Below are 24479 nucleotides of genomic sequence, written 5' to 3' on the forward strand. Positions count from 1 at the left end.
CCATTTACTCCATACAGGTGTAACACACAGGCAGAGAAACAGGGAAGGACATTGTGGAAGCATCAGGGCACTGGGCAGGGAAGGCTCCACCAGGGGTTGTAGCTACTGCAGAACCATGTGAGCTGGGATATGTATCATCCACTCACAGATAGTACTAATTAAGTAGCAGTTAATAGTTATAGTAAATGTGACCATAAACAAAACAGTTGTAAGGATTCAAGTCCTTTCCCTGCGTTCTCACAGCCCCTGCCAACGCAGATTGGCAGAGGAGGAGCAGGCAAAACAGGATGCATGAGAAGGACATTGGCTGGAGTAATCCCACAGTTTTCTCTTGTCATCTCCTGCACCTATGGAGAAGATCTGCTTTAAACTCGTAATACAGAGCAAGGCTGTCCCAGGGCATCACACAATCCCTATCTACGGGCAGTATTGAAAAGGCAACTAAAAGTATCCTACTGAACAAGAGATGGGAGTGGGAATCAATGAGCCATATTCCCTTTGTCAATAATATCCTTGCAGACAGATGGTCATGCCAGGGGTGTTTCAGCCACAGACTCCAGATAAGCCACCAGAACTGTGACATGGGCAGGGAAAGGACAGTTTTCCGTATTTTTCCTGCTTTCTATCTTTGAGAGAACGGCTTTCTCCCCCCTGTGAATACAAAACCTTGCTCTATTCCTTTAAATTGAGCTCTACATTGTTTGTGCTTTCTGTTTTTTCATGGGTTACTTATAATTTCACATGACAAACCAAGAACACAACATTTGGTATGTATAGTACACAGGCATATGGCACAAACAAACATCTTTAAGTCTGCATAACAGAGGGGCATACCCTTTTAACTAACAAGTTTTGCAAAGCATCAGACTGCACTATGTCACATCCCAACCAGATGCATTTGGAAGGTGATGGCTGCGATAAGAAGCATCACAGCACTGGGTGCAACAAGACTTCAGGGGTTGTACAACATGGCACAGCCTGGGCTGCACACAGCACTTGGGTTTGTTTTCCCACACAACCACCACATTCCCAAAGAAAGCTGGACAGCAGATGCTGTGTTAGACTGGTCAGCTCCAACACAGAGCATGAAAGAGACTCTGACAGTAGGCTGGTATGGCTTGAGATCTCAGCCTGCTTCTAGAGCAGTGAGGGTTATAAACCAGCTACTTAAAAGTCAATGTCAGTATAGGAACTGTGATGAGGATTGTAAGGGTTGGAGACCACCAAACTGCCCAATACTGCCTAATATATATATTTATTTACTAGTTTCTTAAGGGAAAAATGTGTGCAAAGAAATTCTATGCAGGATTTCAAGCCATCATCAATCTGCTCATTGGGATTTTTGGAAGTTATCTGTTATTTATTATGTATCATGCTTTTCAGCACATCTACTTTGAACATCTCCAGTCATACAGGCAGTTGGTAGTTGCAAATATACCCATTCATTGGAGGCTGGTAAATCAGTATGTGCAGGGCTGTTGAAGGGGGAAAGTGTAGAGGGAGATCTGTCCTTGATGTAAAATCAACAGGTTTTCATCCCTTCATTTAGTGGCTGGACTTAGAAAGAGGAGGAGGTAAGGGTGAGCCTTTCTTTACTCACCTATGCCATTGTAATGATTATCATGAGAAGTAACTGCTTTTGTTCATTAAGCCAAAATTGCTCAATACTGTTTCCCTTTGCTTTTGCATTTTGTTTCATTGACCTACACAGCTGGTTCCAGTTAGATAAATGTCATGGAATATTGGTCTTTCTCTGGGATGTGTAGGAGATGATAGTGTGTTCTTTGAGGCCTCAGTGCTCAAGTATTAGATCTGTTGGCATACAGAGTTTTGCCTTTCTATGGTAACTTTGCTGCCTTTCCGATAAGGAACTCAACAGGCTCTGTCAGACAGACAGTCCTGTGATAATCTCAGTTCATCATCAGCAAGTGGCCTTTTTGGTACCATCATTTCAGTATTTGCCTTCTAGAGTGGCTCAGACCCCAGAAGACCCCTCCTTGGCCCACAGATCCCAACAATTCCTGCTACATACCTTGTTTGGATGCTGTATGAACAGATGATGCCTTCCCATTGCTCAGAGAACACCTCCCATTGCCCTCAGCAACCTCCCCAGTACTGCACCCAGCATCAAGTGCCTCAATGACAGGGAGATGCCATTCTTTGGTGGTTAAATGCTACCAGTTTGTGCCTAGAAGTCTTTCTGAGAGGCCAGAGGTGGGACAAGGGAATACTGCAGAGACACAGTGGCCTCCTCCATCAGCAACTCATGGCTTGGAGACCCTGACATCCACCACCTCCCTACTCAGACCTTTGCAATCTCCATATTCAGACAAGTTGCTGTGTCACTTGATCAACGAATGGCATCTTTGAACCAAATTCCACCTCTTCTGACTCTTTCCTCTTCTTTATTATTTTTGGCCTTTGCCCTTTTCCAATAGAAACATCTATGATTAGAGGTAAATCTCCTCAATGATCATCTCTCACATTGCACCAGTCCTGGCTTTTAAATCCACAAAAAGTTGATTTTCCAAGTGCTGGTTCTCCTTTGGCTTTGGTGTCATTTTGAACTAAGGAATACATCTCAGCCTACTAGGACACTGTATCCAGTCTAGTCTCAAACCTTGAGGAAATTCAATTGATTTTCAAACCATGTGAAACCCAGTTCTGAGATGCTCTCAGGCATCAGGTCAAGCTCTCATTCTCCATCCAAGAGAAACAGAATATTGGCTATTGTAAAAACTATGGATGAGAAGAATTTCTGCATCCCTGTGGGTCAGATTGCAGCAAATACAAAATGCTGGCTGCAATATGTTCCCATTATTTATCCCAGAAATGGATCCTGGTTCTGATTTATGATATAAGGGCAAGAAGTCTACCGTGCTTGTTGGGTTGGAAAGCTGCCTAGTATAGCTCAGTACTATCTTATAATTAGACCTGCCAGAGATGCACTCCCACAAATTGTTCTTCACCCTACAGAGGGCAACAGCTCATTCACTGCCTTTCATCATGCCTGATGCCTGTAGACAGATGTGTCTGCAGGATTTGATTAGTCCTGTGATGCTCCAGGCTAGCTTAGAATCATAGAATGGTTTGGGTTGGAAAGGAATTTAAGATCATCCAGTTCCAACCCCCTGCCATGGGCAGGGACACCTCACACTAGACCATGTCACCCAAGGCTCTGTCCAACCTGGCCTTGAACACTGCCAGGGATGGAGCATTCACCACTTCTTTGGGCAACCTGTTCCAGTGCCTCAGCACCCTCACAGTAAAGAACTTCTTCCTTATATCTAACCTGAACTTCCTCTTTTTCAGTTTGAACCCATCACTACAGTCCCTGATGAAAAGTCCCTCTCCAGCCTGGGGATTAACAGGAGTTCTTAAGGGCAAGGACTCCACTTCAGGTGAGAAGATGTCCCTTTGCAGAGCTTTCTGCTCCCACAGAGCCAGCTGCAGCACCTCTCCTGCAGCTGGAGATGCCCTGCGAGGTGCTACGCACTGGGCATCACTCCATGGGCAGGTAGCACTGCAATCCAGGACCCTTTCCAACTCTTGGCCAGCCCTGAGAGTAACTGAGCTGGCTGTACAGAGAGCACAGCTGGCTGTACAGAGAGCCCAGCTGGCTGCTTGGTCCCCATCAGTGCCTGCAGCTTCTCGGTGATGTTTTCTTCCCTTGGTACTAATGGAGCAGCACATCACTGTCAACCGTCTGCAGGATCCCTTGTCTTTCTGGTGTCTGTCAATGTGGCAGCTCACTAAACACAAGCCACTTCTTCACTCTTATCCTGCTTCTGGCAAAGGCTTCCTGGAAGCTGCCTGTGGGCTGAGCCAGGAGTACCCATGCCAGCAACCTGCTGGGCTGTATCTCACTCTTATGCTATTGCTGGGAGAGACACATGGGCAGCCAGCAGCACCACAGCTGAGAGCACAACTGTGCCAGAGCCTACGTATGGGCCAACAGGACCCAGGGCTGTAGAGGGCTGGCAGGATTACACACCAGTATTCAACTGGACAAGGCCATCTCTTCATCCCTAGTCTTTAAGGCTGGCATCAGCCATTTTCCATAGTTCATATTTTTCCAGGTCACTGGTAGATGTGAAATGGCTTATCCCTTATAAAGTGTGTTAATTGCTAAGGAAGATGTGGGCTTTGATTTAACACCCCCTGCTAAAGACTCCTCTAAATCCCTCCCTGGGCTGTACCTGCTGCCTGGTCTTTACATCTCCTTCATCATGATTTCTTTGAACCACTCAGCTGCAGTTGCTGCTCCTGGGACAGTGTCAGGAAGGTGGCAAGCTTGCAGCAGGACAATGCACATTTCCCAGCCCATGCTGCACTCGGGGATACCACAGCCCAAGTCATCCATGCTGCAGGAGTGATTATGGTAACAGGGAGTTAATAGAGATGTCACTGAGCCCAGATGCAGTATCCAGCTGCGCGACAGGAAGAAATGCCCAGTTATAAGCCTGATGGCTGAGCTAAAGGCTGGAACAAAGCACCAGGAAGCACCTGGGACCAGGCAGAGTACGAATAACAAGGGACATCCCAGGTCCTGCCTTAGAGTCCCTTCTCTTCCTCCCCATGTGCTACAGAGAGATGGAGCTCAGCTTCACCAGGTTATGGCAGTGCAAACACCCTCTATCTCATGTCCTGCAGCCTTTTGCTGACCAACATTGATCTCGTCTTCTTCCACCTGAGGGAGCAGATTCAGTGCAGGGTAGCAAAGAAATTCAGGCCATCCTTTACTTCAACTTGAAAGCCACAACCCCAGTCAATGCCTGATCACCCCTGGAACCTCCACACCACACAGCTTCCTGACTATTCAGTGCTGCGCATTGGCGAAGTCCTGTTGGGTTGGATGGAGCAAAGCAAATACATAACAGAATATTACCCGTTCCCTTTATAATCTGTTTCACAGCTCCTGGGCTTTGTCTGAAGCCTTTGTAGAGCACCAAGTGTTTGCAAGGTCACTGGGCAATGATTTTAACTCGTAGTCAGGCTCAGCACACCTTGTTTTGCCCAAGACCTATGATGTGTTAAGCTGCTGCTATGAAAGGCAGAGATGAAGACAGAGCACAAAACCTCTCCAGACTGGACCTGGCATAGAACTAGGTCCAATTCATTCCCATCTTCCAAGATTACATTCTCTGATATTCCTACACATTACTCCCCTTCTGTTGCAGTCGGGTGGAAGGCTCTTCTGCAGAAATCTACCAGATACAAGTCCTTGCACAGCACTTAAAAAACCAGTGACAGAGGAAAGCAGTCCTGCTCTCTCCCCATCACAACCTTCCTACAGTCAATAGGAAGGTGTGACATGGACATCAGCAAAGAGGCTGTATCACAGTAAGGTCAGTTTTGGCTTAATGAACCATGGCTGTTTAGATAGTTCAGACAAAGCAGTGGCTAAGAAGTAGGCAGGGCGATAAGAAGCAGTCTGTGAGATGCATGGTCTTGCTAGGGCTTTGCATCTAACCTTTTTTGCCTTCTCTGGCTAATGGCACCAACACAAAACCCTGTAGGTTAATGGGAGCAAACTGAGTGATGACCATTTGCTCAGTGTGTGACTTGTTGGGCAAGCCCACACTAGCCTGGGGGGGGAAAGAGTTGGTTAGCTGGGTCATGGAAACAGCAAAGCAAGTCAATGCAGCCAGCCCAGCCCAGCCTGGAAGTGCAGTGACCAGGCAGTGTGCCATCTCCATAGGCTGTTGTGGTAGGTCAGAGCTTACCTATTTGAGGTGCAGGGTACCCGTAGTGCTGCAGTTCGTCAGTGTCCTCTCGCTTTCTGTTATCTGTGGACCTCAGCGATTGGCTTCTGGAATTATAGCGTCCATTGGCTATGGCAAGGTAATGGGTCATGTAAATACACCTTGGTTCACTCTGCAAGATCTTTCACTACAAAGGTTACACGTATAAAACAACAGCGACCTGCAATGTTCGGTTGACACAATCACTGGCTTTCCAACCCCAGCACCCTTGACCATCAGCAGTCCTTGAGACTTCAGCACCAAGTCAGCCTGCAAGACTTGGTCTGGATGGCAGTTCAACCCCTTGTTTCTCAGTGAGACTTGGGACCATGCAGAATATGATCCCTTATGTCTGGTCTTTAATCAGTCACAATGATTTTTCTAAGGTGTATGTACTCTCTGGTGTACTTCTTCAGGAGGATTTAGCCTTTTCAGATGTGTTGACAATGAATCCCACCATCTTTAGCAGTGTTTTGAGGCCTATGGTGATGATCAACAGGTTTATTTTAGTGGAAAACTCTGCCTTGCAATCAACATCTACTTAGCAATGCTCTGTAGAGTAACCAGAAAATGTGAAGCACATGAAAAGGAAAGGGATAGCTCAAAAGGATGTCTCCTTCACAGAGTCTACCCTTCCACCAGCAACAAAGAGAGATGAAGGTCTGCTATCGACAAAGTGACTTTTATACCAACAGAGTTATGGATGGGCACCTTCCAACTCAGGTGGAAGAGCGAAGCTCTTTAACAGAAAATCTCCTACTGAAGATCATGGTGTTGAGACCAGAAGGTAAATAATGCATCCACCGTAAAGGCATTTAACTCCTAACTGACAGCTAGGACCCATGTTCCTACCAAACCCATGCTCTGCCAGCTTTTCATTCTCTTCCCACGTGAATTAGCTCTGACCTTGCTACAAGGGAGACTAAAGTTCCCATTCTCCATGTTATCTGGTACGTTTCAACCCTGACACATGCCCTGCTTAGTAAACAACTGAGCAACAACAACCAAATCCCACCCACCAGCACTGACTGTTTGTAAACCAGGAGAGAGCTCCACCAGGCCATGTGGATTAGCAGAGAGCAGAGTTGAGCCCAAATAATATGTGATCTGGCAACCACTTTGTTTCCAAACAGCAAGTTCCAGACAGAGGATCTTTCTCCTCCAAAGGAGGTAAAACTGTCAAACATTTCTTTTTTTCAAGAAGTACCAAATGCCAAGAGATGAAATGGTGACAAATTTGATCCCGGAACCTTGAGAAAATTAATAAAGGTTAATGAAGCTTCAGTGTGGTGGCAGGAATCTTTATTGCCGTCCAAAAAGGGAAAGGCAGAGGAGGGAGAGGAATGATTCAGAGAGTCCCTGCCAGGAGCCAGACTTTATATTCAGAAGCTTAGTTCATGGAAGAGGACCATGGAGTTCATGAAGTTGTATTATTTCCCATTACTGCTGCCTGAAAGGCGTTTAAGGAGCATAGGAACTGGTCAGGCCAACTCCAAACCATCCCAGCATCAGCTGGTTGCAGGCTGCAGGCTGGAGGAGCTGGGATGGGGCAGTCACTTGCCTGCTATCAGCAAGGGAATTAGGACTACAAGCACCCTGATATTCGCATATACCTTTTGTCTGGGTGTTTATTGGACTAGAAAGGGCCTAAATCCTGTATTTTAATAGCTACTAAGTCATGGAGCATTTCAATTTAAAATAAAGACCAACTTTTAACTATCTTTCCAATATCCAGTGGCTTCAGTTTGCTTAGGACACAAGTCAAATTAGTCCCATATTTGGGACACATCACAAATGTGATCCCAAATATGAGACCAATCCTAATATGCTCCATTCCCACGACCTGTTGCTGGCTATACCCATGCACTTTCATCTGCTCTGATTTAAATCCCCTTCATGAAAACATACAAGCCGTAAGAACACACCAAATCTTCATCTGTAGTAAATCCCATAGGCTTCTCAGAGACCTGTTTAGGCTGCGAAGAGAAACAGGGACTGGGCAGAAAGTGGTAAATGTGGAACTTGAATGGCTTTTTCAGCTGCCCAGAGCAAGGAAGGTGACAAGGGAAACCTAGGACTGACAATCCCAGAATTAGCCAGTGAGCATGGATGGATGGATGGATGGATGGATGAACAGAGAGATAGGAGGCAGGACAGAAAGAAGGAAAGATAAAAGAGCAAAATAAAAGCTTTATATTCAACCCTGGCACCCTGAACCTCCTCTCATCAGTTATTTGGGCCCCATGTTACTGACATCTCCTAATGACTGATCCTAGCCTTGGAGGAGGTGCATTATTTCCTTTGTTCCCTGATGCATATGACAAGTCTTAGCTGTTATTGCTCATCCTAATTAACAGCAAGCAGGTCTCAGTGGATGAATATGTGACTGTTCCAGCTTGATCCAATTCTCCCCCAGCAAAGAACGTCTCCAGACCCATATCTGGGTTGATCTGCTGCATGTCTGTCTCCATTTAACATGGAGCATGGTTTAGACTTAACCTAGGCTTTGACTTGGATATGTGCAATAATCAGCCATGGTTCTGAGTAAAGCAGGGAAAACCCAGGTCCCTTATGTACATGGCAAAGTTGATACAAGCAATACTTTGCTTTGGGTTTTATGCACCTGAAGTGTAAGGGGTGAAGACTACACAATAAAGGCAGTGGGGAACTGGTTGGATTTAAACGGCTCACGTCCTACTTTGGGGTTAGTGGAAAGGAGTAGTGCTAGTATCAAAGGAAGACCTAGACTTTATTTGCACCCAATGCTGTGAGGATGGCATGTTGTTGAAATACCCAGCACCTTGGAGGAGCTAACATGAGGACTACAGGAATAATACCCTTGGAGGGAGCACAGAGACATTTCAAGTGACAACAAGCATGTGAGAGTTTGGAAGAACACCTCTCAAATGTGGTTGGGGAAGATAATCTTTTAATTCTAGCAGTAGTGGGAAGAGGAAGCAGATGACCAACACTTCTAATGAGAACATGTAATGTGTCAGACAACACCTTGCAGCACAACCAAGGGAGGGGGAAAATGAATGCAGAGACTTTGCAGTGTTGTGGGCCAAGGGTTTAACATCCAAGCATGTCTCACCAGAGCTGCACACTCTTCTCTCTGTACTCATCCCCCAGGAGAGGTCAAGTAAATGGTAAATAAAGGGTCATGGAAATTATTCAGGCAAGCTGAAGTGGTGGGAATGAAAGGATGGGCCAGAGCAAAGAGTGGAAAGGGATGATTAAATGGAATATATATATATATATATATATATATATATATAAGTGCCATAAAACTGAAGGAGAAGGTGTTGGCTATGGAGTTTCTGAGGCATCTAGAAGATGCTAAAGGCATAAAACTAAGGCAGAATCCTAACAACCCCTGAAAAGCAAGACCTCAGTGGATGTAGAGAGGGTCATTTTGGAGGCACTGGATATATGGCAATTGCACCAGATAAGGAAGTAGCCCCAAGCATTTTGAACATCTGAGATTTGTGCAAATGTCACTGGGTGAGATGAGTGAGCCCCAGATAGGAAATGTCTGCACCATTATTAAAAGGAGGGTCAGGGTGAAGTCTCTACAAGCAGCAGCAAGTTCCTACAGGCAAGGAGTTCTTCCAGCTTGCAATATATTTTAGCCTATGCGGAATGAAGATGCTCTTAAAGAATATTTCAGCTTAGTGTTTGCAGCAAAAAGGTTATTTTTAATGGAAATCAGGGGCGGCAGAGGAAGAGACTGAGGCTTCATGTTTTGAATGTCATGTGGAACACGTGTTTCTTCACACCACTAACAGTTACACAGCTGAAGGGCTAGATCTTGAACATGCTTGCTGCTGGAAATCCAGCATGGATTGAAAGGGCTGCTCCGGTGTCACACTTCTGCACCTGATGGCAGGATGTGGCCTCCCCTTTCCCAGCCTAGGGGAGACCTATCTGCCCAATCTGCATATTCCTAAGTGTCAGTGATGGGTTTGCCGGTGCCAGATGGGATGGCAGGGCTTCAGCTGGCTCCTCTGCTCATTTTCATTCCCCAGGAACAGATGCAGGCTGCCTGCATCTCTATTCTTGCATTCCTGCAGAACTGCCCAATTCCAGCACCAGGGTCAGACCTATGACATCCTCCCTCTGGTCTGCATGTTGTCATTCTACATCACCCATCCATCCTCCCTTAGAGGACCCTCTGCATGCCAGGTTGTGAGCAACCACATCTTTAACACCACACAGCCAAGAGGGACCAGTGGAGAACAGCAGGTGTCCTCATCCATCCAAAGAGGGTGGGCCTGGAAAGCTCCCCTGTAAGCACTTGTCACCACACCAGTTGGCTTTTTTCCCCTCCCTCTATAAAACAGAAGCTATGGCCAAATCAAACAGATGGAGGAGATCTCCCCTGTCTGTGCTGGAGAGGAGGATATCACCAAGTCCTTTGCCTCTAGCAAGGAAAAATCAGTTATATCAAACACTGAATGTTGTCCTTCAGAATATGTCTCTTGAGCTGAAGAACTGCCATGAAGAAAAGCTCTGCCTAAACCAAGCTGCTGTTGCCAGGCAGTTTCCTTTCCAGTTTGGGATGAGCCTTCATTACAGTTTTTCTTCAGTGTTTTACAGCTTTGGGTTTTGCCCAAGGAGATAACTTACCTGCCATTGGATTTGGGTATATATCCCTGACGAAATTTAGCCAGATGAAGATCATCAAGCAGGGGACTGCATTACATGAAGCAGCAGAAATTGTGGCCCAAGTGAGTGGGAAACACAAAGACCGCATACAAGTGGTATCTGTGGAGTATTCAGATGTCTCTGTGCAGTGATTTCAAACAACACTATGGCCTCCAGACAGCGTGTTTGGACTCATCTCTGGGAACCACCATGTGGCTATACCTAGATTTCAATGACCAAGCTGTCAGAGGTAACACTGAGAACCACCATTCCCACTGCTGCATAGAGACCTGGAGAAGGTCCACCTTGGGGCAAGAAAGGTTGGATCCCTCTAACCTATTTACCATGGCCAGACAAAATAAAAGAACCAATGAAACCCTCAGAAATCCTCCACAAAGATTCATCTTGGCAGCTCCCAAAGATGTTCCCATAGAGAACCTGCCCCAGATGTGGTATCAGTCTAAGACCTCTCCCTGTTACTAAAGATCCAGCTAAAACATTCTTGCTAATCACCCATCAGCTAATGAGGCACTTTGGCAGAAGGAGGGAAAGAGGAGCTAAAGAGAAGAGATGGCTTTACCCTTGCTTTGAAGGTGGTGGTGATTTCTGTGTTATTCTAACTTAACTTGGCCAGCTGATTTTACTTCTCAGTGGTGCTATCATAACGTTTCAATTTACCCTCACAGCAAAGAGGAAAATAACAAGGTGTTCATCCCTGTTTTGTTTGACTATTTTATCAGGATTAGTGATAGCCCTTTGGTCAAGGAAAAGAGTGTATTTTCCTGTTTGTTTCCTATTAGAAAACAAAGGTGTCTGCTACTCCACAATACTTGGAGAGATAGTCAAGTATTATTACAAGCTACTGAAATCCTGCACAATTCAGGGTAAAGATGTTCTTTTGTCTGGTTCATCTTTTCTCCCTTTTCCTCTTCTTTTATCTAATTAAAGAAAACCAAATTTGCATCTATTTAACCACAGTCTACAGTGAACACTTAAGGAAATAACAGTTCAAGTGCAAGAATGAACTTTCTATTCATCCCTAACAAATCTATGAACAAAAGTCAATATGAGGATAGCAGTGGCACAGTTAAAACAGGATTCCTATTCTAGTTCTAAATCCGCTCAGGTTTTGGCGCAGATCAGAGTAAAGAGAAGGAAATGATATGTGCAAAAAACATTACAAGCCCTTCTTGGGTCAAAAGTGCACTTCTCTTGGGCACGGCTGCAAAGGCAAATGAGGAGCTAGCTCAAAACCGAACACAGAGCTTTGGTAGACAGGAAGAGATGCATGTTTATCTTGAGGTTGGACATAGACCTCCAGATGGGCGTGGGTAAGTCTTCTTGATAGATTAATTGCTCACATCTTCCCTCAAATGCTTTCTAGCTTGTCAGCATGAAAGCATCACAACAGGGACCAGCATTTTGTCTGCAAAGAGGCTCTGGGGAAAATTAATCAACATTAACTTATATACATCAAAGGGATAAATCAGTTTGCACTGCCCTACTCTGTGGGTGTATTCTCTTTTCAAACTAGGGCCTTCCACAGCTAAAGATCCTTTCCTTCCCAAATAAGCCCAGCTGAACCAATTGCAATGCAATTTGGAAGAGGAGTTGATTGGGTATGTAACGGAATGAGGACAGAAATATAAGTGAAACCATTTATTGAGTAATAGCAGCCTACATTACTATCAGGTTATTCTGCACTTAGGATGTGCTACAAAGAGAGTTTGGAGGGCTTTGCCTTCCCATCTTTGTCCAACACAGGAGAGGTACCTTAAGCAGTATTTTGCCTGTTGTCCCATGTGCCCCATGCTCAAAGAATGGCCACACTTACAAAGACTCTGCTACCATCTAACGCCATCTCCACCTTCTTCTCCTTAATAGCATTGTCCACCATGACCAGCACAGCCCTTCCTTCAACTCCATTCAGACACAAGTCCCACAGTTGGACCTCCTTTCAGGTTCAGCTTCCAAGTCCTTGCACTGTATCCCTCACTGACCCAAGCTACAGCTGCAATATGACTACAAAGTCACCAGCAAGCATAGGGACATAGATTAAATATCTCTAGTGTGGGCGAACCTCAGACAGAAATTAGCAGCTGTGAGTCAAGGAGATGAAATTTAATATACTTGAAGGTTTCATTAAAAAAAGAAAAAGAAAGAAAGAAGCCTAATTGCAACATGATTTAAATTTATAGATATGGTAAAAAATGCATGAAATCATTTTAGCCCTTAGAGGAACATAGTTATGTCCCTCTGTTTAAACTTCCCCTTTATCAGGAGGTACTTCCCTGCCTTTGAAAACAGTTGAGCTTTCCCGAGTTATCTGGCTAGTTGGAGGAGTTATTTAAACACCCTTTACTATGAATTTGAAATAAAAAGAAAGGAATAATCATAACCAGCCATTCACTTGAATTTGCTGGGCTGAGCTTCTGCTGTTTTTACCTCTTCATCCCTCTCTCAACTCAGCTGATGCAAAGTAAGAACTGGGGTTGAAAGTGCTGAGGTTCACTCGGTCAACCCGTCAATATCTGACTGCTGACTGGCATTGATAATGTCTCCTGCGCTGTGGAGAAAAGGACCTGGAAAGAGGTTGTATTGCAGGAAAGGAGTGGAGCATCTGCCAAAGACTTTGCCTTGCTCAGGCCGTGTGTTTTGGCTGTCTAATGGCCAGATCTTTCTCTTTTCTCACATCTTAACATGTCAGCTTCATTTTGTAAAAGAGTGCAACACTGCTCTTGACTGGGAAGGTGAACTAAGCTAAAAAGAAATGAGTTTAGCATCTCTCTCAGCAGCATGCTATATTTATTCAGGAGAGAGGCTCCAGCTGTCAAAGAAATGTCTCTAAGGGTGTGTATTTTGCTATGGGTGGCAGATCGATCACCAGCATATGAATACCCAATGTAATCCTACTTACAGATTCTTATAGATTAACCTTTGTCTTTTAGGGTAAAGGTGTGTATCTGCAGGTGCAAGAAGTGTATCAGCACGTGCATGTGTGCATGCGTGACCGCGAGACAGGCAGGGAAGAGCGGGGCCATGCACAGCCGAAGTCTCATGCTCCCTTGGGCTTGATGCTCCAACACGGCCCTTTGGCAGTATCACCGATGCCTCCAGAGCATCCTTCATCACTCATGGCGATGAGGCCAAAGCTCCTCCTTGGGAAGAGCAACCCGCGTGCAAGGGAACATGCCTCCACTTACTATTGCATGCCTTCCTATTGCACAGCCGTCCTTCCTCCAGGACTCCCTCGCAGACAAGACCTTCGTTGGGAAGGGGCTTGCAGGTGCGCATGCGGGTCTGCAGGCCTCCGCCGCAGTCCTTGGTGCAGTCGCCCCAAGCCGACCACGGGTTCCAACCACCTGGGCAAAATCCAGAAAAGCCCCATCAGCTTCGGTGAGAGCCCAGCACCCAGGATGCCGAGGCGATGCTGGCCTGGCAGACCCTGCAATGTACCCACTGCCGTACCCCCAGACTGGGATGTCTTTGAATGTGGTAGGACTATACACAACAGGGTAGTGCAGAATGTCAAATGGAAGGGAGTATTGCCTCTTATTGACTCTTCTTCAACTATCACAAATAACATGGCCAGCAGGAATAGGGCAGTGATTGTCCCCCTGCACTTGGCACTGGTGATGCTACACCTCGAACCCTGTGTTCAGTTCCGAGCTCCTCACTAGAAGAGAGACATTGAGGTGCTGGAGTAGGGCCAGAGAAGGGCAACGGAGCTGCTGCAGGGCCTGGAGCACAAGTGTGATGGGGAACAGCTGAGGGACCTGGGATGTTCAGTGTGGAGAAGAGAAGGCTCAGGGGGGACCTGATCGCTCCCTACAAGTGCCTGAGAGGAGGATGGAGCCAGGAGGGGCTGGGCTCTGCTCCCAAGGAACAAGGGATGGGACAAGAGGAACCGGCCTCAAGCTGATCCCAGGGCAGGTTTAGATGGAGCTGAGGAACAATTCCTTCCCCAGAGGGTGCTTAGGCATTGGAACAGGCTGCCCAGGGCAGGGCTGGAGTCACCGTCCCTGCAAGTGTTCACACACCGTGGAGACGAGGCCTCAGTGCCATGGGTTAGTGGTGGCCTTGTCAGGGGAATGGTTGGACTGGGTGAGCTTATAGCTCTTTTCTAACCAAGTTGCTTCTATGATTCTATTCCCTCTCCCTAAACAGGAACTTTGCCTTCCTGGAACCCCATTTCTAACTAATCCAGCTCTTCCTGTGCTTCCTGTGGCAAAGAGGTCCCCTCCTCTGAGCAGATCCTCTGTCCATATTGTGGCTTGTTGGCTCCTAGCCCCAGAAGACACTTGCAAAAATCACTTCAAGATACACAAGGATGTCTCTCCCCCCCGTTTCCCAATGTAAACACATGTGCCTATGTGCAGACAGCACAAGGGAGCTGGGATGGGGGACCCATTCCCTCCCAAAAGGACACCCCTTTTCCCCTCCCTGCAGATGCCATCAGCCCCAGAGAGGCGCTGTTCTAATGACATCTTTGGTAGGAGGATGATATTCCCCTCCAGCATCCTTGCAGCACCCATGAGGAGCAATCTGTGAGCATCATTAGAGGAAGGTGCCTTTTTCGCATCCCTATGCTGAGTCCCAGTGTCAGCAGCACACAGCTTTCCCCCTTGTACCAGCTACAGCAAGCTGATAGAACCAGCAAGCCCCTTTCTGCAGGGATGATCCCTCCACTTGCAGGAGGAAGATACTGAACCTCTGCAGCCTTTTCCACCCTGCATCTTTCCATCTTGCAGCCAGGAACAACTGACCCTGGTGGGATGTCCATAAATGCTGATGGCAGGATGTACCATGAGGACCATCTAAAACTGGCTTGCCTCCCACAGTCCAAAGCCTTACAGCAGGGTGCCTGTGGGAAGCCCAGCAAAGCTGGGTTTCATGTTGTAGAAAGACAGCAGGGGATGAGCCAGGCCTTTCAAGTGATGGATAAGCTGTCATATCCCTCAGTAGTCAGCTCACTCCTCATCGGCCATATGCAGCAAGCTAAAATCTGCTCACATAGGCCTCTGCTTCTAACAGCTGGTGGCTGCTTCTGCTCCATCGTTTGTCCACCTCATGGGGAGGAGCAGAAGTGCCCCTTCATCTCAGAGGTGGCTGCTCTCAGATGGCTGCTTTCCCTGCTGTGTATTCTCTCATTACCCAAAGCTACCCTTGGAGATGCTTCAGGTCCAAGGAATGCAGCTTATGTGCCATGCTCAAGCACAGCTAATGAGCTAAAGATGCGGGGTTTATTTAAGAGAGGAAACACTGGGAGAAAGACAAGTGCTGCTTTCTAAAATAAACATGAAATGAAGCCCCTTTTCCTTTTCTTACCATCAGTCTGAGATTTCAGAGATGCTAATGATCCATTTCAGCTCTCCCAGCCTCTCTGTATTGCTATTTATGAGGCAACGGAGATCACGGCTGTCCTCTGAGCTGTGAGCTCTGCTGCTCTTTACACACCATAGGCAGAATACAAACCCTGTCTGGAAAAACGAGGGTCCTCAACAACCAAGGTGTCACATCAAAATAGGGATGTTGCCAGCACCCCCTTGCACAGGGATGGGCAGACACTCATTACCCCCACAACATAAAGCCATGAGATCATACTTTCCTGCCAACCCCTAGCTCTGCACTACTTTTGCTCCTGAGACAGTGAAAATAAGCATGTGCTCAGCAACATTCACCCTGCTGAACGCAGTGGAAGCTGCTTAGGTGCTTAATACTGAGAATAACATGTGAAAATAGAGCAGGATGGGAATGCAGGTTGGTGAACCTGCCAGCAAGGTGCTCTGAGATCCTAGCAGCATTGTGGAGGATGGGGCTGCTATTGGCACACAGTGAGTATTTGACCTTGAGTATTGTCTTTCCCTTGAAAGTCACTTTCTCTGCTGGTAAAACAGCACAGGGAAACAGGCTTGCCTCTCCCATTTCCTGCTGAGAGACAGATTGTGTTTCAGTCACGAGAGAGGCCATTGGCATAATGGCAGATATCCTAATGCCTTGCTTGAGCTGATCGATAGGATATCTGTAACCAGAAGTATTTAGAAGCTAATCAGCTCTTTGCTTGACCTTTTAAGAATGTCTTTCTCTACTCTTACTCCTTTGCAGCTCAAGAGTAGGGCTGGGGGAGGGAGAAATCAGCTCCACGCAAGCCTTTGCAAGGCTGTGATTTATTTGCTGGGGATGCTTTTTGAGTCCAAACGCATTATTGCTCCAGTGTCTTAGAAGGCTGGTTTATATTGTGTTTGTAAAGCAAATACATGCTGCTTACCCAGTCTGATTGCCTGTCATGGTGTCCCCAGTTTGATGAGGGGTTATTAAAACAGCCCTGCATTTCAGGATAGAACTATTTATGATGACAATAACCCCTAAAAATATATAGAAAGGTGCTGCCTTTTCTTATTACAAGATGAGTGGAGGACAGTGTAGTTTCCAGTCTTTGATGACTTCTTATCCTCAGCAACAGGAGAACCAGTCAAATAACATAAAAACTATCATGGCCTCAAACCCTTAACTGGAATGAGATCTCTTTATGAGGCTGAGCACAGATAACTTCCTTCCCCCCGCTATTCCTCAGTTTCCATCCAATCTGTGTGTCCTAAAGAGAAGATAGAGAAGTACCAGAGCACTTACTAAATCAACACAGGCATTTACAGCCAAGACAAAGGTATTCCCCACTTTATGGAGTAGTCCTCTTTTATCATCAGGTTGTCCCATGGCCCTGACAAATTAAATACTGTATGTTATTTATCCTGTTTATTAGCTGTCAGATAAACCTTTTGAAATCTTCCTTCTTTGCCTGGGTCTAGTCACTCACCGCTTCAGGTGATACGTCTTTTTTAGTGGGGCTGTACACAAGCGGTTTAGGGCCTATTATATGAAGTTATACCCATCCCATCTTAGAGGGAAGAATTGCTGTGCCATGAGGAAAACACTTGGCTCTTGTGCCCACTTCCTGAAAGCATCTGGAAAGGGGTGGCTGGGTAACAACTGAATGAGCTGCGGCGACACACAGATACTTTTAGCCCAGTGCAGGTGCTGCAGAAGAGACACAAGTGGGATTTGTCACTGCAGTGGCTGCTTTTAAGCCATGTCACTCAGTTCCTCAGGAGTGGCTTGCTGAGCTGCAACAGCCCTCAAGAATCATAGAATGGTTTGGGTTGGAAAGGACTTTAACATCATCCAGTTCCAACCCCTGACATGGGCAGGGATGCCTCACACTAAACCATGTCACCCAAGGCTTTGTCTAACCTGACCTTGAACACTGCCAGGGATGGAGCATTCACCACTTCATTGGGCAACCCATTCCAGTGCCTCAGCACCCTGACAGTAAAGAACTTCTTCCTTATCTACAGCCTGAGCTTCCCCTGTTTCACTTTGAACCCATCACCCCTTGTCCTATCCCTACAGGCCCTGATGAAGAGTCCCTCTCCAGCGTTCTTGTAGCCCCCTTCAGACACTGGAAGCTGCTCTGAGGTCTCCACGCAGCTTCTCTTCTCCAGGCTCAACAGCCCCAGCTTTCTCAGCCTGGCTCCATACAGGAGGTGCTCCAGGCCCTGATCATCCTCATGGCCTCCTCTGGACTTGCTCCAACAGTTCCATGTCCTCCTTATGTTGAGGACACCAAAACCATACACAGTGAACTCCCCGTCTTCTAGGAACTGTCCATTCCCACCTTCCTGCTGCACAATTCCCTGTCCTGTCCCTTCTTACATTTCAAGCGTAGGGTTGGAGGAGACCTTTCTAATGCTGGGAAATGAGTAATCCGTGCAAAATACAACACAGAATCTAACTGAAGTTAATGGGACCTATTTCAGATAGTCCCTTTTCTCCCTGGAGTCCTGTTTCATCAGCTCTCAACAAACTGCTGCACCCCGCTGATCGAGGCGAGTTGAGTTGCCATCTGTCCTTAATCCAGAAATAATGAGTCTGCTGCAACTGCTTTATGAAGGAGGCTGCTTTTCAAAGGCACTGACTCCTGTGAAGGTCACACACCCAAACCGTTCCACTTAGGAAAGTTCTGCTCAGCTACAGCCTTGCAGAACCGCAGGCCCTTCTCACTTGGCTCTTTATTCCCTTCCTCTGGAGTCGCTATGGCTCAAGTCTCCAGCTCCAGATGTTCCCACTGCACTCAGCAGCTGTAACCTCAATCATAAAGCAAGGTTTAGCTTATGTTCTTTGGCTTTTGAGAACAGTCCTAGCTCCTAGCATGAGAATTTCACAGGCTGAGAACATTGGGGCTGTTGAGCCTGGAGAAGAGAAGCTGCGTGGAGACCTCAGAGCAGCTTCCAGTGTCTGAAGGGGGCTACAAGGATGCTGGAGAGGGACTCTTCATCAGGGACTGTAGCAATAGGACAAGGGGTGATGGGTTCTGACTGAAGCAGGGGAAGTTCAGGTTGGATATAAGAAAGAAGCTTTTTGCTGTGAGGGTGCTGAGGCACTGGAATGGGTTGCTTAGAGAAGTTGTGAATGTTCCATCCCTTGCAGTGTTCAAGGCCAGGCTGGACAGAGCCTTGGGTGACATGTTCTAGTGTGAGATGTCCCTGCCCATGGCAGGCGGTTGGAACTGGATGATTTTAAGGTCCTTTCTAACCCAAACAATTCCATGGTTCTATGAGTTTTGCCAAGGCGACTGTTGCACGATGAGGTTGCTGCTCATGGGGCTCTTTTGAGTGCCATGGAGACTGTCATTCAGGGAGGCTTTCAATTCAGTTTCTAAAGGGCTTTTTGATCCTCCTCAGTTGGTCCTTATCATGATCACATACTAAAACAAATTACTTTTCATGCTAGGCTGACCCAATGCATCCTAATTCTCAGCAGTTAAATGGAGAAGAATTCAAGATGGTCAGAATCAGCCGTTAAGTTGGTATTTGGAATTTCTTGGTCTGAATCTTAAGCTGAGATACCAAAAGAATAGGTCTTTCCTACTACAAATTAAATGAAAGAGCTCCACTAAGACTCCTCATTCAAACACCCTTGATCTTTGGGGAGGTTTGCGTCCTGATCCTGAGTTTATCTCTGCAGCTGACAGCTGTGATGTGTCTCAGACGCCAGTCAGTCAATCATGCCTTTTAATTTAACAGCAATGCCTTAAATTAGATGACAACGTCAACAGCAAAAACTAAGGAATCAACACAAAACAATCAATAGAGCACAGCAAAAGGGGCTTTGCTGACACATCCATCTCCAGTGTTGTTTTTTGTGGATTTAGCCTCCCACTGACCCCAGCTGCAGACACATCTTGTTGGCAGCTCCCTTAGAATTGGCAGGCCAGGACATCTTGTGTCTGAAAAGCATGCCGAGAATGGATAAAGCCACCACAGTTCTATGTGCTGTCACTGGAAGTATTCATAGTGGACCTCATGTCACAGTATCTGAGGGCCTGAGAATCATCAGTGGTTATCAAATTACTGAGAAAAAAATGCTATTTCTTATGCAAATAGGAGGAAGGATGAAACGTAAATTAAATGTCAACATAAGAAGGATATGGAGTTGTTGGAGCAAGTCCAGAGGAGGCCGCAAGGATCACTGGGGGCTGAAGCACCTCCTGTATGGAGCCAGGCTGAGAAAGCTGGGGCTGTTGAGCCTGGAGAAGAGAAGCTGCGTGGAGACCTCAGAGCAGCTTCCAGTGTCTGAAGGGGGCTACAAGGATGCTGGAGAAGGACTCTTCATCAGGGACTGTGGGAATAGGACAAGGGGTGATGGGTTCAAACTGAAACAGGGGAAGTTCAGGTTGGAGATAAGGAAGAAATTCTTTACTGTGAGGGTGTTGGGGCACTGGCACAGGGTGCCCAGAGAAGTGGTGAATGCTCCATCCCTGTCAGTGTTCAAGGCCAGGTTGGAGAGAGCCTCGGGTGACATGGTTTAGTGTGAGGTGTCCCTGCCCATGGCACACAGTTGGAACTGGATGATCTTTAAGCCCTTTCCAGTCCATGATTCTATGAAAGGAGATTAAGAGTGAAATTATCTTACACCATCTGAAAATTCTATTTGTTATACAATGGTAGAAGTGAGCTGCTCCACAGGGTTTTATCACTCTCCTTTCTTGCTATATTGGGAAAGAACAAGTCCAGAAGGGACTATTTTGAAGACAACCTTCTATTACACAAAACAGTGATCTTTCCCTAGAGAGCCATGCGTTCAGTTTGCTATTTCTGTGGAAGAAAGGAAAAAACTCTGTCAGGGAGGAGCATATCCCCCCCTCACAGCTCATGCGATGAAAGCCTATGGCAGCGCAAGTGGGTCGTTCCAGTGCTTCGTTCTCTGCCTGTTCAGAAACAAATCCCATGTAACCCTTTGCTGTTTTGCAGATTGTACAGACTAATAACAAAACTAACCCCAAAGTTCCCTAAAAAGCAAAATCATTCATTCCAGCCCTTCTCTACAGTCTTCCTCTTTTGAATGCTAGGGCTTTTGATGAACGACGTTATGAATATGAAACCTCTATTAATGATCTCTTTATCAGGGATTGCAGTGACAGGACAAGGGGTGATGGGTTCAAACTGAAACAGGGGAAGTTCAGGGGACTGGAACCAGGTGATCTTAAGTTCCTTTCCAACTCAAACCATTCTATGATTCTATGATCTAGTGAGAAACAAAATGAAAAGGCAGGGAGGAAGTACCCTCTTCTTTCCATACTGTGTGTTATGAACTCTGTTAGGTTATCTGGCTAATGCCAAATTTAATTAAACACGAAGACCCAAAGGTGATCAAAGAAACATGACAGGCAGAGGCATCTTGGTAACTACTGAGAGAAACAGGACTATGCACAAGGAATATCCTCTATGGAGATGGATCAGTCCCTGGTGTGAAACCCATTATTTCATGGTGAAGGACATTCAAGAATGCCATACAGACCAACAGGATCCCATGCCTAAAGGGCTACAGGACTTATTCTCCTACAGAAAACAGTGAATTCAGAGATGAGAGTTTGGGGATTGCAAAGCTTTTTATGGGATTCTCAGGGGTGGAGGGAAAGGGAAGGTTGATCCATGTACAAACCATGATCAAACTTCAAGCTGGACTAGACAGCAAGTAAGATGAGGGATACCCAGAACACGGGCATTGATCTGAGCATCCAGGATCATCCTTTCTGTGCTGTGTGTGTTTCTCTCTGGCAAACTCTATATTAATAGTCATACATTAGGGCTCTCCTCCATGGAAAGGAGATGAGGGGGGGTCAGAAAATGCTGAAGATGTAATAAAAGATCATGAGTGACAAGGGAATGAACTAGCTGTTCACTGCCTTTTCCAATACTGGAGTTGAGGGGTGTCAAATAAAACTAGCAGGAGGCAGGTGCAAAACCAATGAAAGCCATAATTCACAGGCATGGAGCACTGTCAAACTGTGCAATGCTTTCCATAGCACGAAAAAGCACCAAAGTTTCTATGAATACAAAAAATAGATAGGGAAACATATAAAAGAGAAACCCACCAAATGTGATAGATGCAAAGCCAGCAGCTCTTGCTCAGACGGTCTCTGGGCTGCAAGCTGCTGAAGGCTGGAAGGATGCTGTATGCTTGTTCCGCCACTTTCTTTTTGTAGCCACTGCTACTGAGAGTGAAAAGACCCCTCATTTGGCCAACAAGACAGTTTCTGATGCTCTCTGAGTTGCTTGGCCCCTTTCTACCTCAACTTTATTCCTAAGCCTCTCTTTCACAGAGATGTGCTAAGAGCAGAGACAGCTCAAGGTCAAGCCTTCATTCCCCATCACCGTTCAAAAAGCTGCTCACGTCACTCACTTCTGGGTACCCAAAATGTGATCATTCAAAGCTGCTGAGTGGCCAAAGCTGTCACTGATTTCCTTAACATTCACAAACCCCTGCAAATGAAGGTAATGAGGCCCAATTTGGACAAACATTTAGGACCAGCTTCAATCTTCCCCCTGCTCCGCAAATCGCTCTTAAGGAGGATGGAAATGAGGCAACAGTGCTCATCTTTGAAGGAAACCTAATATAGAGCTGTGTTTATTACATGAATCCCTGCAAATGAAACACTAGGGATAAAAGAGAGATCATTTATGTGGGAAGAGTGGGGGAGGTGGGCAGGGAAGTGAGAAAGGGAATGTTTAGTCTGAAACAGAAGATCAATGGAAAAGTCTTCCCCTAAGAAAGCCGTAGAGGCCTCATCACTTAACTTATTTCAGAGCAGAGCAGGCAAAATATCAGAGAAGAGACTTGTGAAGAAAAAATCAGCATGCACCACTGGGGAGGAATGAAATGCTTCCCCGCCCTGAACCCCTCTGATACTGTATAAATCACATCAGAGCTGAGTTCACACGCTATTTGCATCTTCCAGTTATTGCAGACCGCAGTGCGAAGCACAGAGGGGACATATTGGCATAGACACATGCCTCCGTACAGGGATAAATATAGGAACACATTCAAATCTAACTGTGCAGCCCAGGTTGACTGAAACCTTTCCTGAAAGGAGCGCCACTGTTTTCCTAAAAGCTTGCTCAAAAAAGGAAACCAAAGAAGATCATTTGTGACATTTTCCTTTCATGTTCTTTCTGCCCTGGCTTGAAGGGTCTCTGTTTCACCAAAGGTGTTTTCAGCTCTGAAAGGGTATAAAGTGCTTGCTGAACACTGCATAAACCCATAAATGCAGTGACATGTTGCAACGCCCAGAGCTTTGCAAGCAATTTCAGCTTGTTTCCTCAACGGCATTTCCAGCTGAAGGATTTCTATGGTCCCCAAGACCTCAGTTTCTGAATCCTAGGCGAGCTACGACATATTTCTCCTCACAAGAGCCCTGCAAGGGAGGGCTGTGCTATTATTGCCTCTGCAAGACGAACCCAGGGAGAGGCTGGAAAGACTTGCTCACAGTATCACAGGGAACCTTCTGTACAGCACAGAGAGATGCTTCAGGTAAGCATCTTATAGGAGGACATAAAGTAAATCCAGGAGGACAACCCAGTGTCCCCCTGCTCAGAGAGGTTTTGCGAAGGAGATGCTGCTCTTGCAGACACTATTTGTGGCTGACAGCTCTACTAACTGCTCCCAAGACAGAGCCAGGAATAAGAGCTCTGGTGCAATGCTGAGGCAGCCACCTTGGCACTTATTAAACCAAATATTTAATGATGTTTTGATACACGCAGCCAAGCCCTCTTCACACAGAGATGTCAGTAACAAGGGTTTTCACCTGGAAAGGGAACGGAGGCGGCTGAAAAACCACATGAAAGCACTCGATGTGTGTGCACCTCTGAGGAAGGCTGGCGAACAAGCTAGCTGTCAGCAGGCATTGCTTCCTTCGGCATCCTCTCCTTCGCAGAGCTGTCTGTTACAGTCATCCCGCAGTGGGAAGATGCTAATCCTGCCTGCCTTGCTCATCCTTTGACACACCGGTACCCGGGTTTTCACTGCAGAATGGAGCAGGCTTTAAGCTTGTCTCTGTGTGTAGTTTCTGCCTCTGGCCTTTATGAAGATCCCTCATCAGGAGGGGGACAGACACAGTTAGGTCATGCACCATTTGGGCAAAGTGAGTGAAAAAAATGGAGGAGTTAAATGCTGATGTGTGTGTAAGGGGACAGGATGTAGAGTGATACTGTATAAATCACATCAGAGCTGAGTTCACACACTGTTTGCATCTTCAAGTTATTGCAGACCTCAGTGCAAAGCACAGAGGGGACATAGTAGCATAGACATGCATGCACGTAGATCTGCAAAGGCAAAGGTGGGGGTCAATCAGGACTGCATCCCCAGGGAGCTCAGGAGGTCAGTTTGATGAGAAAAGATGCCCAGCAGTGTGCTGGGTAGTTAAAATAGGCCTTGGGAGAGATGTTGTCTGAAGTAGAATGCTGGGGACCAGGAGCTGCGTTGTAAAAATGAGCATCTGAGATTCCTCATTGGGTTGACCACTCCCACTGGGATCAGGAATGACATATGGATTAATGCCCAGGACCAGTTTGAGCATGGTAAGACCCAGGACCAGCCTTAACCATGCTAGGAGGGAATAATGTAGTTATGCCTGCATGTAAGGTACCCAGAGTAAGGTGATGGGGTTACTGAACCAGGATAGGTCATGAAGACGAGGAACAAATCTGTCTGCCTCTATCCTCCTCTTCCAGACCTTATGCTCCTGATGGAGCA

At 46.4% G+C, this 24479-nt stretch overlaps 1 protein-coding gene across 2 annotated transcripts in view; it reads right to left on the minus strand.

Annotated features, from left to right (window-relative positions):
• ADGRB1 (adhesion G protein-coupled receptor B1) overlaps positions 1-24479 on the minus strand; it is a 285153-nt gene that overhangs the window by 150064 nt on the left and 110610 nt on the right. For both annotated transcript variants that reach the window (XM_061447600.1, XM_061447599.1), the window contains exons 3-4: positions 13595-13753; positions 5727-5834 (exon numbers count right to left, since the gene is read on the minus strand). In XM_061447600.1, the coding sequence (XP_061303584.1) occupies positions 5727-5834; positions 13595-13753 (267 nt within the window). The remainder of the gene's footprint in view (positions 1-5726; positions 5835-13594; positions 13754-24479) is intronic.

The sequence above is a fragment of the Pezoporus flaviventris genome, unplaced genomic scaffold, assembly GCF_033815535.1.
Source record: "Pezoporus flaviventris isolate CSIRO_AGI_PZ_B2104156 unplaced genomic scaffold, CSIRO_AGI_Pfla_v1 ptg000007l, whole genome shotgun sequence".
Lineage (NCBI taxonomy): Eukaryota > Metazoa > Chordata > Aves > Psittaciformes > Psittacidae > Pezoporus > Pezoporus flaviventris.